General features: G+C 58.8%; 1 protein-coding gene across 1 annotated transcript in view; it reads right to left on the bottom strand.

The window, feature by feature from the left end:
• Positions 1–2,239: 2,239 nt before the first annotated feature.
• Positions 2,240–13,258, bottom strand: part of PHF21B (PHD finger protein 21B) — a 97,505-nt gene continuing 86,486 nt past the window's right edge. Inside the window, exons 7-13 of the mRNA XM_060164690.1 lie at positions 12,566–12,642; positions 10,253–10,307; positions 8,913–8,935; positions 7,717–7,875; positions 6,048–6,123; positions 5,616–5,719; positions 2,240–4,252 (exon numbers count right to left, since the gene is read on the bottom strand). Of these exons, the coding sequence (XP_060020673.1) occupies positions 4,034–4,252; positions 5,616–5,719; positions 6,048–6,123; positions 7,717–7,875; positions 8,913–8,935; positions 10,253–10,307; positions 12,566–12,642 (713 nt within the window). The 3' untranslated portion in view covers positions 2,240–4,033. The remainder of the gene's footprint in view (positions 4,253–5,615; positions 5,720–6,047; positions 6,124–7,716; positions 7,876–8,912; positions 8,936–10,252; positions 10,308–12,565; positions 12,643–13,258) is intronic.

Here is a 13,258-nt window from a genome sequence, read left to right as displayed (position 1 = left end):
GCTGAGAGGGTGGGGAAGGGCAGTGTGTGTCAGTAGCACTTGGCTAGCCTGTGCTCCCTCATCTGTCCCCTCACGCCTCGGTGGAGTCACCCAGAGGCCAGGTCGCCATCTGCAGCCCCAGACTGGCCCGCTAGCCGGGTCAGGAGTGCGCATGCATGCAGCCTGGTTGGGGTGGCCTCCAGCCAGCCACAAAGGCCCCACGATGTGCCCAGCGTCCAGTGTCCAGAGAGGCAGAGTGGCCGGGAACCACCACCTGGGATAAAGTCACCTGCTGGCCGTGTGACCTGGGTGTGTCCCTTTAGGTCCCTGTGCTTCAGGTTCTCTGGGAGGGGCTGACGTGTCAGAGCAGGTCCGAGGAAGAAGCCAGGTGGGGTGGGCACACGGCAGGTCGTCAGGGAACAGGCTCCTCTGCAGGATGACATCACGGCCTCTCCACTCTGCGGGTTCTGTGGGGACGGACGAGGCAAGGGGGGCAGCCCTGGGTGGTCCCGGGGGGCAGAAGCCGCAGGGAAGCTGCTTACAGACACCCTACGGAAAGGTGTCTGTTATGGGTTGAATCCTAACCCCCCAGTATTTGTGAATGTGACCTGATTTGGAAATAGGATGACTAAGTTTAAGTGAGATCATTAAGGTGGATCCTTATCCGACTTGTTCTTATGAAAAAGGGACATTTGAACACAGACATGCACACAGGGAGAAGGCCACGTCAGGTGGAGCAGAAACGGGGTGATGAGTCCACGGAAGCCAGAAACAGATTCTGTCCCACAGCCTCAAAAGGAACCAGCCCTGCTGCTACCCCTTGATCTCGGACCTCCAGTCTCCAAACTCCCTGCTTTCATGAAGTGGCCAAAACCATACGAAGGTGACTCATAGTAGGTCCAGGCCCAGGAATCAGAGCAGGGAAGGAGAGAAAATGCCAGGTCTTGTTGAGGGAGCCTGGGGACAGCTGCACTGGGAGGGGGCTGTGGTCATGTCCCCAAGCAAGTGAGGGAGACAGCTGGGGAGGAGCAGGCGGGTGAGGACACAGCATGTGCAAAGGCCCTGTGGTGGGAGCAGTCCCAGTGGGTTCCAAGTAGCACCCGGAGGCCACGTGGCTGGAACAGAGCCATGAAAGTGGAGCAGAGCAGGGAGGGAAGCTGAAGGGGTCAGAGGAGGCAGGTCCTGTGGCCTCGGGCACTTCAGCTTCTGCTGAGCAAGGAGGGGTAGCAGGGGTTTAACAGAGGCGCCGTCACACTGGCTGCCGGGGGAAGGGGAAGGCGACCATGCGGTGATCCAGGGGAGAGGATGGCTGAGACCCAGGTGGTGGTGTGGGTGGTGAGACATGGGCACATCCTGCTAATATTCTGAGGGCACAGCTGACAGATGGCCAATGGCCAGGGGTGGAGGTCTAGCCCACATCTTAGGAAGGCTGAATCCCCCCGGGATGGGGTAGGTGAGGGAGGGGTTAGCCTGGGGGAGACCGAGCCGTTTGAGATGTCTGCTGACATCAGTGGGGCTGGCGTGGGCACCTCGAGTCCATGGCAGAGGTCAGGGCTGGAGATGAAGACCGGGGAGCCACTGGCACGGAGACAGAAAGCCAGGAGGCTGGACAAGGCCAGTGAGAATTCAGGACTGGAGGGAGCACAGACCCGGGGTCCAGAGCGTTCAGTGATCAGGCAGAAAAGCTGGAGCACTCCGACTCTGTTACCTGGGCCGGGGGGGACAGGACTCCCACTGGGGGCTCCAGGGGGCAGTCACTTTGTATCCAGTCCCATTCTCTGGCCACAGCTGGTCCAGTGGTGGGCTCCTCTCCCCACTGGGCCAACCAGAGGCGTCTGCAATGTCTGGAGCAAGGATGCAGAGGGTCCGGCTTCCCAGTTGGGCTGTTTCCAGTTTGACTAAGCCCCAGGGCGGTTGTGGGAGCTTGGTACTGCCCGGGAGGCAGAGAAAGCGGTCACATTGATGCTGAGAGGGGCCAGTGTGGACACGGCCCCTGGGCTCCACACAATACCTGGCCTGGGTTCTGGTCCTCGCAACCATCAATCCTGGCCCTAACAGGTGCGCCTGCACCTCCCGGGGCGGGGGGATCTGTGCGTGGAGGGCGCCCAGAGCTCTCTCCTCTCTCCCTCCCTCCCTCCCTTGGGGTGGGGACCTGATCAGGAGGCAGGACCCTGATTTTCAACCTCTCCAACTCCCACCTCCCTGCCCCATGGGCTCCCAGAGGCCTCTCTGTTGAAGGCAGGGAAACAAACCACAGGGCTTTGAAACCATCCATCGAGTTTAATGCATCGTACAGAGGAAAACTACATCGGCATATTTAAGACAAACACTTTTTCTCTAGTCCCGCTATCCATCGGACGGTCCTCCTTGGTCCAAAAAACTAAGTCTCAAGACACATTGGCAGCTACCCCTCCCGGGTCCAACCTTTCATATCTTCCCGTTACATTTTTAAAAAAATTTAATTCAATCCATCCAAGAAGAAAAACCAACCAACAAAAGAAGGAACCTGAAGACATTTACATCGCAAGCCACGCGGTAATGCGTAATTGGCATCTAGAGTAACCAATATATAAGACGTGTGTCTTACAGTTCACTTTGTTCATCAATAAAAGAATATAAAAATCTTGTTCAACCCAGTGTTAAGTGTATTAAAATAGATCTGTATCGTACAGCACAGTTTCTCCCGGAGTCGTGAAAATGACAGGAGGGACCATGGCAGTCTGCAGGATTCCGGCCAGCCTCCTTGCTCTGCACCTGGCAGTGTGCGTGCATGCGTGTCTGGGGCCACGTGCGCACACGCACACGTATGTTCAATGCAATTCGGCACCGTGTGATGTGCGGGGGGTGGGAGTCCTGTGGCTCCCGGATGCTCATCTTGTTGTGCTAAGTCCCTCGGGACTGGAGAAGCCAGTGGGCGTGACGAGCCTGCACGGCCCATCCCGGATGCAGGGCGGCGGGCACCCTTCGCTCTCATGGAGACAGCAAGAGGGACCCTTCAGTCTCCCGAGGCCACTGCCCTCTCTTCCTCCCCCTCCCCCCACTTCTTAAAAAACCCTCTGGGTCCCTCCAGTTTGGCAGCTCCCCCGCCCGAGGGGTTTTCCGTTCATCCTGGCAGCAGAGACCACTGTGAACAGGAATAGAAGTCACCGAGTGTCCCCTTCACATTAAATATCTCACAATAAAAACGCCATACAAAAATGTAAAGTTATTTTTTGGCATAGTGTCTGTACTGGCAAGAAAAGAGGAATGGAATACTATATCGGCTCTTCCAAAGGAGGAAAGAAAAGGCTTCAGTCGTTAAGTTGAACGATTCAACCCAAAATAGAAAACCTGCCAAACGCCTCCCTGGCGTGGCTGCAGCTCCATCTCTCGCCCAGAAACTCCACGAGAAAAAGACATCGAGGGCAAGAGGAGTCCAGAAAGTCAGCGGAGGAGGGGGCGCACGGCGAGGGCGCCCCCAAGGCCGGGGGGCAGACGGAGGCCTGGCTGGGCCACAGCAGCGGCCCCTGGGGAGCGTCCTTCAAGTTAAACAGCTGCGATTCTGAACGCTAATAACACTGACAGCAGGGATGGGCGTTCTGGAAGGCCTGGCGTGAGCCCGATGGCCCCGTGGGGGCGGGCGGCTGAGTCTACCTAGATTTGCTACCCGCCTCTCGCCCCAACTAGCTCTACCACTTGGCTACGTCGTGTCCTCAGCTCCCCTCCCACAGGGCACCTCGGCCCTTCTCTCTCCCGCGGGGGTGGCACGAGGCCCAGGAGACAGCTGTGTCCAGAAGCCGGAGGCCCGGGCAGCCCCCCAACAGCAGGGAGTTGACTCTGTGCCCCGACCTGGCTTCCGGGCGTCCCATCTGACCTGGAGGGCGCAGGACTCCATCCCCACCCATCCTGGCTCTAGGACTCTCACTCAGCTTCTTCTCCCTTCTTTCCTGTCTCTGTCTGGTTTTATTTTTGTCTGAAATTCATAGTGTGTATGAATTAAGGCTGACAGAACCCTCAGGTCTTGCGAACAGGGTCCCAGTGACTTTCCGTGGGTGTGAAGACGGGTCCCTTGGGGTCAGTTGTGCCCCGGGGGGTGCTGGAGGGCAGAGTGCATGGCCGCTGCTGAGGGCTTGGTCCAGGGCCCGGCCAGCAGCGGGGCGGGGCTGGTGGTCGTCATGGTGACCTGGAGCATCTGCTCGCCCTGTATCAGTCTCAGGAGGGCCCTCAGGCGGTCCAGGGATGACTGGGTGCCCCTCTGCTGGGCCAGCAGGCTCGTCTTAAGCTCCAGGCATTTCTGTCAGGGGGGAGGGTGTCAGAGAGAAGGGTCTCAGAATTCAGTGACACAAGCCACCTGGGGCAGCCACCCCTCAGCGCTTTCTCGGAAAGCCCCTCCCTTCCACTGCAGAGGCTGAAAGGAACCAGGAAGAGGGCCTCGCGCACACCAGGCAGAAGCGAAAAATGGAACTAAACGGCAGCCAGGCCCGCAGGAGAAGCCTGTTCTAAACATTCAGGCTGGAAACGATGTGCTCGTGCAGGAGTGTGGGAACGTCCTGCCTCGCGGCTGTGAGGCTGCCTAGCCGACCACATCGACCTCTGCTGCTGGAGGAAGCTCCGAGCCTGTTCTGGCTCAAGTGCAGCCCTGCAGACCTCCAGGCCGCTGGCCAGTTTTCTGCTCTTCCTCTTGCCTGCTGTATTCATGGGTTTTTCTAGCCTTTTATATATCATAGCGACACAGTGAAGTGGTTAAGGACAGACGCTTCGAGTTAGAGTTTTAATTATTTGCTGCCTGGGCAAATAAACTCCTTGAGTCTGAGTCCCAAACTCTAAGAATAATCACAGAGGCTCTTCATAGAGTTATGGAGAGGATTAAATGGGATACTACATTTAAAGAGTTTTACCAGTTGCTGTTACCAACATCACCACCACCATCAGCACCATCACTATCACCTCCATCATCACCATCATCACCACCACCACCACCACCACCATCACCATCACCACCACCACCATCACCATCACCTCCATCACCACCACCACCACCACCACCATCACTTCCATCACCACCACCACCTCCATCATCATCACCACCACCACCACCACCACCATCACTTCCATCACCACCACCACCTCCATCATCACCATCACCTCCATCATCATCACCACCATCACCACCACCACCATCACCACCACCACCACCATCACCACCACCTCCATCACCACCACCTCCATCATCACCATCACCACCATCACCTCCATCATCACCATCACCACCATCACCACCACCACCATCATCACCATCATCACCACCACCATTATCATCATCTTGTTTATCACCACTCTACAGAGAAGAGATCACTGTGTTCACTTTATACAAGAAGAAACTGAGGTTCAGAGATGGTCAGGGCCTTGCTGAGGTCACAGAGCTGAGAAGGAACAGAGCCAGATGCTCAACTGCTGGACAACTAGTTGTGGAATGAGTCACACAGCTGCCTTCTCCACCTGCTGACTCGCTCAGTGATGGTGGTGATCCACCTGCTGACTCGCTAAGTGAAGGTGGTGAGTCTGTCTCCTCCTGGGGCCTCAGTAAGCAGACAGCGACGCTTTGGCTCTACACCCTGCGGTTCTAAGGGCCGACGCCGCACCCCCGCCCCGCGCACCTTCACTGCCGAGGCCAGGAGCCGGTCCCGCTCCTCCAGCTGCCGGCGCTCGCTCTGTAGCTCGCTGCCCCTCTGCAGCAGTTTCCGCTTCTCCTCTTCTTTGACTGTGAAAGAGAAGACCAGGCCCCACAGGGAACTGCAGGCAAGCAGGGGGCTGGGCCGTGGCTGAGCAGGAGAGGTAGAAAGAATCCTAGGCCCGTGCCTATACGTCATCCTGGCCACATCCTCCTGCAGGGGCCGGTGGCTCTCGCTGGATGCACAGGGACTGGAATTCCATCCCCGCAGTAACTGCCCTGCACACAGAACTAGTCCCAGGGGTCTTTGGCCCAGAACAGCCTCTGCTGGGCCCAAAGTGAGCCCAGCGGTCTAGGGGCGGGGTTGGACAAAAGGGAATCGGGGCCCTCTCCCAGCTCCCGAGGGTGTCTTTCTTACCTGTCTTATGGGTGACGTAGGAGTGCACAATAGCCAGCATCCCGGTCCAGGGCACACCTTCGTCTTTCTTTAAGGCCTGGAGGGCAGACGGGGAACTGAGGCAGCGGACAGCCTGGGGGCCCGCCACGCCCTGGCTGTGTAACCCGGGCTGGCGGTAGGGGCTGGGGTGGGGGAAGAGCTCCCTGGGCTGTCATATCCACCCTCTCCCTAGGTCCCCACAAAACCCAGAGTGACAGGCAATCACGAGAGTTATGTTTGATTTTTGTTTTTTCTTTGTTTTTTTTTTGCGGTACGCGGGCCTCTCACTGTTGTGGCCTCTCCCGCTGCGGAGCACAGGCTCCGGACGCGCAGGCTCAGCGGCCATGGCTCACGGGCCCAGCCGCTCCGCGGCATGTGGGGTCTTCCCGGACCGGGGCACGAACCTGTGTCCCCTGCGTTGACAAGCGGACTCTCAACCACTGCGCCACCAGGGAAGCCCCGAGAGTTATGTTTTTTGAAAAAAAGATGACTCCCCAATGATTTTACAAGTAATACATTCTGTAGAAAAGCCTACTTTTAAAAACACTGATAACTTCCCCACCACCCAGCCAAACACAGGTATTTTCTCCCAGGTTTCTGTTATTCCGCACACTGTTTTTTCTCAGACAGCTGATGATCAAACTATACAGCAGCTATAAAACCTGTGTTTTATTTATTTATTTTTGGCCGCACCACATGGCACGTGGGATCTTTCCCAACGAGGGATCGAACCTGCGCTCCCCCCTGCACTGGAAGCGTGAAGTCTCAACCACTGGACCACCAGGGAAGTCCTATTTTTATTTTTTTTTAAACGTAATCCCACATAATGAACACATCCCAAAGAACCTCAAAATCCTTGTAAAAAATCATTTTCAGTGACCACATCTCACTGAGGAAAGCGCTGGGATCTACTCCACCAACTCCTGGGGGGCAGCCAGGCTGGTTCCTTCTCTCCCTTTTATAAAGAAAGGCTGAGGGGCTTCTTTTTGCACAGAACTTTACCTGTATAGAACTATTTCCTTAGACTCTATTCCCCAAAGCAAGACGCCGGGTTTAAAAAGTGTACACGTCTTTAAGGCAACATGTACGAGTGCCCGCTTCACCGCACCATCGCCCGAAGGGAGTGCTGTCGTTTTTGCTAATTTGATAGCTTTTCATTTGCATGTTGTCATCAGTGAGCTCAAACGTGCTAACTGGCACTGTTTTTTGTGGTTTGTGTCGTTAGTGCGGTTCTTCCCTGGGAAATCTGGAGTCACCAAGTCAGACAGCTGCAGAGGGAACCTCTGCTCACTCCGCACCCGTGGTCCTCACCGGCAGTGTCTGAGACGGCCACGATGGGGGCTGCCGTTGGCATCTAGTGGGTGGAGGTCAGGGACACTGCTGAACACCCTGCAGTGCACAGGACGGCCCCCAAAATGGATTATCCTGGGCCAAACGGCAATTGTGGCCAAGTCGCAAAAGCCTGCTCTTCACCCAGCTCCTTCCTCAGCCCTCCACGGCCTTCCCCGTCTCTGCTCACGGCGGGGACGACCCAGGAAGCAGAGACGGTGAGTGGCCTCAGACACTGTGCCGGGTGAGGGAGGGCCCCGCGGTTCCGGGAGCTGGTGAGGGTGAGGGTGCGGCCGCTCCCCAGGAGCACGGCCTCCTGTACCTTCTGCTGGCACTTGGGGCACACCCACACGCCCTTGGGTGCTGTCTTGAGGGGCGGGTCCAGGCAGCTGAGGTGGTAGGCCCCTGGGCAGGTACCGCAGGGCTGCAGGTTGGCCCCTCGCTTGCAGGCAGTACAGTGCTCATCGTGGGTGATCTCGTTCTGGAAGAGACGGGAGGGTGGGAGGCGGGTCAGCCGGGCTGGGAGTTGGGGGGTGGGGTGCAGGACCTGCCTGGGGCCCAGCTCTTCCGCCAGGTTCTCAGCAGCTCGGGAGGGGAGGAGAAGGGGTGATGACCAAGGGGACACAGGCCTGGAAACCAGCAGCATCCGGGTCTCCTGCCTCAAAGCCAGCACCGCTGCAGGTGTGTGGGCTCCGCGCAGCAGGCCTCGGGCTCAAGGCACCTGCTGTCCCCACGCCCGGGCCGGCCTACAGCTACAGGGAGGCTGCAGACAACGCCTGCCCGCCACGGCTGCGATCTGCGACACCGCAGGGTTACGGCTGCAAACAACGCGGCCTGACGGGAGCTTCAGCACGCGGTGCTTTCCAGTGGTTTGACTGTTACAGGCGTGTAGGGACTGGAAATGCCTTTTACAATTAGACGTGAAACTTAGTAAAGAAAGACACTGAAAATCAACTCTGAAGCCACGCCCACAAATGAGGTCACGACCAGCCAGCATCCTGGGAAGCAGGGACGTGGTGCATCCTGGGAAGCAGGAAGCTCCTGGTGTATTCCAGGACGTGGTGGGCTGGGGTCTCACACGATCATTGAAATGTGGGCGTGTGGGGTGAGACCCTGAGACCCAAGTCCAGTCCCTTATGAGGTAGGGAACGAGGACCAGAGAGGACCAGCTCCGCCCAGGGTCACACAGCAAGGCCAGACAGAACGCATTGGCACCCAGCATCAGCTGCTTCCATTCAGGCCTTCGTGGCTCCTGGTGTCCCTGCGTCTGGAGGGCTCCTGCTTGAACCTGCGGGCTGAGCCCTGTGGTGATGTCCAACTCTGCCGGGCAGGCTGAAAAGTGGACTGGTGTTGTACGAAGCCCTCAGCACCAAGGACGGAGCCCGAGGCCCTCAGCTCCACTCCAGGGCAGCAGGATGCTGGGGTCCCGCGCCCCTTGCCAGGAGTGACCCTACCTGAACTGTATGGAAAGCATGCCCGCACCCCCCCAACCAGGCGTGAAGACCAGGGGACACGTACCTTCCAGCAGGGGTCCTCATTGGCTAGCACAGGGAAGAAGGGTGGAGAGCATGTTAGAGGGCACGGGAGGGGCACCAGTCAGGACTGGAGTCCACGAGGCCCAGTGTGAAAGGAGCCTGATGGGAGTATCATAGGCCCCAGTGACTCCTGGGTCCTCCCCCAGGGCCCGATGGGAGTGTCACAGGCCCCAGTGACTCCTGGGTCCTCCCCCAGGGCCTGATGGGAGTGTCACAGGCCCCAGTGACTCCTGGGTCCTCCCCCAGGGCCTGATGGGAGTGTCACAGGCCCTAGTGACTCTTGGGTCAGCCTGATGGGAGTATCACAGGCCCCAGTGACTCCAGGGTCCTCACCCAGGGCCTGATGGGAGTGTCACAGGCCCCAGTGACTCTTGGGTCAGACTGATGGGAGTATCACAGGCCCCAGTGACTCCTGGGTCCTCACCCAGGGCCTGATGGGAGTGTCACAGGCCCCAGTGACTCCTGGGTCCTCCCCCAGGGCCTGATGGGAGTATCACAGGCCCCAGTGACTCCAGGGTCCTCACCCAGGGCCTGATGGGAGTGTCACAGGCCCCAGTGACTCTTGGGTCAGACTGATGGGAGTATCACAGGCCCCAGTGACTCCAGGGTCCTCACCCAGGGTCTGATGGGAGTGTCACAGGCCCCAGTGACTCCTGGGTCCTCACCCAGGGCCTGATGGGAGTATCACAGGCCCCAGTGACACCTGGGTTCTCATCCAGGGCACCATGGAAGTAAAGGTCTCTGCCCCAGTCATGGCCAGGACCCACCCAGAGGTAGGTTCACCGTGGCCCCTGAGCTCCCTGAGGCACATGGCAGCAGTGAGCTGTCCTGCGGAGGAAACATTGCTCCAGGGATCCCTCAGAGTGACTTACTGTCAACTCGTCTTCAGCCATAAAGCACTTCCATTCTAGTGAGTGATGCCAAACCACATATTTTAATGATCACAAAAAACAGTTTTCTTTTTAATTTCTGGAAATCATACCATCCAGTGGCAAAAACAGCTCCTGCGTGTACACAGCACTCGACAGTTTACAAAGTGCTGTCATGTTCACCCCTCCTGTCACTGTCCCAGCTGAGAGGCCGGGACTATTATGGGCCCGTTTTCTATAGATCAGCAAACCAAGGCCCAGGGAGGTAACGTGGTACGTGAGGACAAGCGTGGCCATGGCGCAGAGGGCCTGGTGAGCTGTGATGCGCTATCCACCGGTCAGCAGCTATGAGGCCGCTGCTGTGGACAGGGCAGGCTGGGTAGCCGGGCCGCTGCCAGTGGAGGGAGGTACGGCCCAGCCCAGCACACAGCTGCCCTGCGGGAGAAGTGCTTACCTCTTGCTGTGAGGAACAGGGGGGTGTTGAGATAGTTGGACGCCAGCCGCTTCCTCTGCAGGAACAGAAAACCAAACCAAACCACCAGATCATGGGGAGCCCTCCTTGGCGACACTGACCCCGCCCAGGGCTCACCCAGGACAGGCTCCCCATCCTGGGCTCCGGCCTCCAGCCGGACACCCACGGCCAGAGGCAGAAACGGGTACAGACACAGGGCCGTGGGGAGGGGGAGAGACAGGTCGGCCAGGGCAAAAGCCAGCCAAGGCTCTGCCCAACAGGTCCGTCCCTGCTCCCCGTGGGCACATCTGCCTCATTCAGGAAGGGCAGTCAGGGCTCTCCGATGGGGGCAAATCAGTAACAAAGCTGACACGTGGCTGTCCCTCTGTGTTCCTCCTGTATTTTCTTTCTCAGCTGGTTCTGGGGTCAGGTGGGGAAATGAGGTGTATTATGGACTGGCTCGCTAAACCCCACTTCTCGGCACGAGTTCCAGGAACCCTGACAACAAAGAGCGGCCCCCAGTGCCCAAAACATCACGGGTAGATGGAAGCTCCTGGTGTGTTCCAGAAGGTGGCTTTAGCAACCACAGGCCACGTGGCTTCAGACTTCGGTGGTTCGACACGGCTTTGGCTGTGGCAAGAAGATGGTTCTAGACTTGGGTGACGGGCTGTAAACCCATCTGTCTCAACGTGATTGGGCCGCGTTCAGGGCCAGGGGAGGGACCCACGGAAGGGCTGCTCCTGGGCTACGTATGTGTCCAGGGCTCAAGGTCACAGGGCTTTGCGTCGGCTCTTGATTCGCTAATCAGGTCATCTCTGGCCGTGGCCACAGGCTTCAGAGAAGCCACAGGCCGTGCCCACAGAGCAGGGGATGCTTCCATCAGTGAGCACAGAGGACACACCGTCTCCTTGGGTGGAGATGCGGAAACGGCTCCGTGACTCTCACAAATGGGGCCCAGCGCTTGGGGCCCTGTCTCAGGACATGGCTTGCTCAGAAAATTGGGGAGGAAGTGAGCAGGTATAAACACGTGTGTTCTCCGAGCAGGAGTCGGGGGACAGTACAAGCAAGGACAGGCGGGTGGGCTGGGGAGGCAGGCAACGCAGACACAGGTGGGCTCTCCCCACAGGGCCACCCACGGGAGCCCCCCTCCCAGTGAGGGCCAGTTTGTGAGCCATAGATTTGGGACCACTGGCCCAGGCTGACGAACACCCCCGGGGACGCGAGCACGGCATTTCGGTGGCCCTCCTCCGGGCCCTCTGGAATGTGCCAGGCCCTGGCCTCTGCAGACGTGGCTCCACGTCAGGGGGCTGCCCGACTTCGGGGCCTTCAGGCAACGGCTTCCATCCTAGGGGAAGATTCCAGGGAGTTTTCCCTAGGAAAGCCCAGGCCGCTGGCAGCCTCTGCAGAGCCGGCTTCTGGGAGATGACATCTGGATTTTAGCCTAGAATTGTGGACTTTCATTTGCAAAGGCACGAAGATCTCATTGTGGATTCAGGTCCTCCCTGGGAATGTGCTGATGGGAGGGGGCCAAGGCGCTCCCTGGAAGCATCCTTAAGTCCTGACGCTGCATCGCTGGCTGGTGTCTGGTTACTCATCATCTCCTTACGGGGCACAGCGGGCCCCGGGCGGGCAGCCTGGACGGGATTTGGATTGGGAGGGAATTCCCTGCCTCGGAGTTCACTTTAATGCCCTATTTTACCAGTTTCGGCTACCCGGGGAAGGTGCGCGCTGCCCACCATGAGGACGCAGTCTTGGAGCCGGGGTACCGCCGTGTGAAGGGGAGCTGGGCTCAGTGCGTCGGGAGGAGGGGAAGCCGGGCGTGCCAGGCCACATCTCTCGTTCCTGGCCTCGCGCCTCCACGCGGACGGAAGTCAGCTGGAGTCATGGCCGCTCCCTTCCCTCCTCCCCGGGGGGACAAGGAACCACCCTCACTCAGCCCGGCCCCTTCCGGGCCTTTCTCTCCGTGGCCTCACATTCTCGGCTCTCCAAGTCATGAGCTCCGCCGAGCCGGCCGGGCTCCAGAGTTGGGCCTGAGTGGTCCCGGGAGGCCCAGGCGGCCAGCACTGCCTGCGACCAGACCTCGTGCCGGATAATCTGCAACCGGCATCCCCACCACACCCCCCAGGGCAGCCTAGGTGAGGTGCCCCACTGACACCCGAGCCTCTGCATCTGTCTCTCAACTGCCTCTGAGCCCAGGAAGTAAAGAAAGAATTATTGATAGCACTCCCTGAACTCTAATCCCTGGAGGGGCAGGTGAGGGAGGCCAGCCCAGGGGAGCCTCCCCATTCGCTGGTGTGCAGACGGCGGGTCCCTCACCTCTGTCTCCAGGAGGCCGCTGTAGGCGGGGTTCGCTGTGCTTCTTCTCTTCCGCTCCTGGCGCTTGCTCTGGATTTCTGGAAAGGCACAGATGCAGCAGTTACTGGCATCTTCCTGCCCCAGGACCCTGGATGCCTCCTCCGCAAACCCCGGGCGCCACCATCCCTTCCTGCCCTGCAGCCTCTCTGCCCAGCATCCGCGCCCCAGGGTGGCCCCGGGCGGGTGGGTGCCCCCGGAATCGCTCACTCTGAGGCAGGAGAGACCTGCTGGCCCCAGGCTGAAGGACTGACTGGTGGGAGGGTGTGAGGTACCCAGAATCCAGGCACCTGCTCTCTGCAAGGCCCCGTGTGCCATCCTCCGGCCCGGGAATGTCTCTCATGGGACCCTGGGGACAGCAGATGCCCACTGGTCAGACGCTGGCCTGGCTGAGCCGCAGGGTGGGACTCCGGGCTCCTGGGAAGGGCAGGGGCAGCCTCTGTTCGGCAGCCTGACCCCCAGGACGCCAGGCACGAGTCCTCCTGATGGGGGCCGGCGTGGTGGGCCTCATGCAGCTTGAGAACTGGGTTTTCTCTCCCCCTTCTCGTTTTCATTTCCTTCCTTTGCTCTGACTGCCAGGTGGGCCCTGTCTCTGCGTGTAGCTGTTTTGACATTATTTCCGAACCTCTTTCTCTTGGACCTGATTTCTTCTTTGAA

Source organism: Lagenorhynchus albirostris, chromosome 11 (assembly GCF_949774975.1).
Source record: "Lagenorhynchus albirostris chromosome 11, mLagAlb1.1, whole genome shotgun sequence".
Taxonomy (NCBI): Eukaryota; Metazoa; Chordata; class Mammalia; order Artiodactyla; family Delphinidae; genus Lagenorhynchus; species Lagenorhynchus albirostris.
The sequence above is the reverse complement of the archived record's forward strand: the minus strand, read 5'-3'. Positions and strand labels throughout refer to the sequence as shown.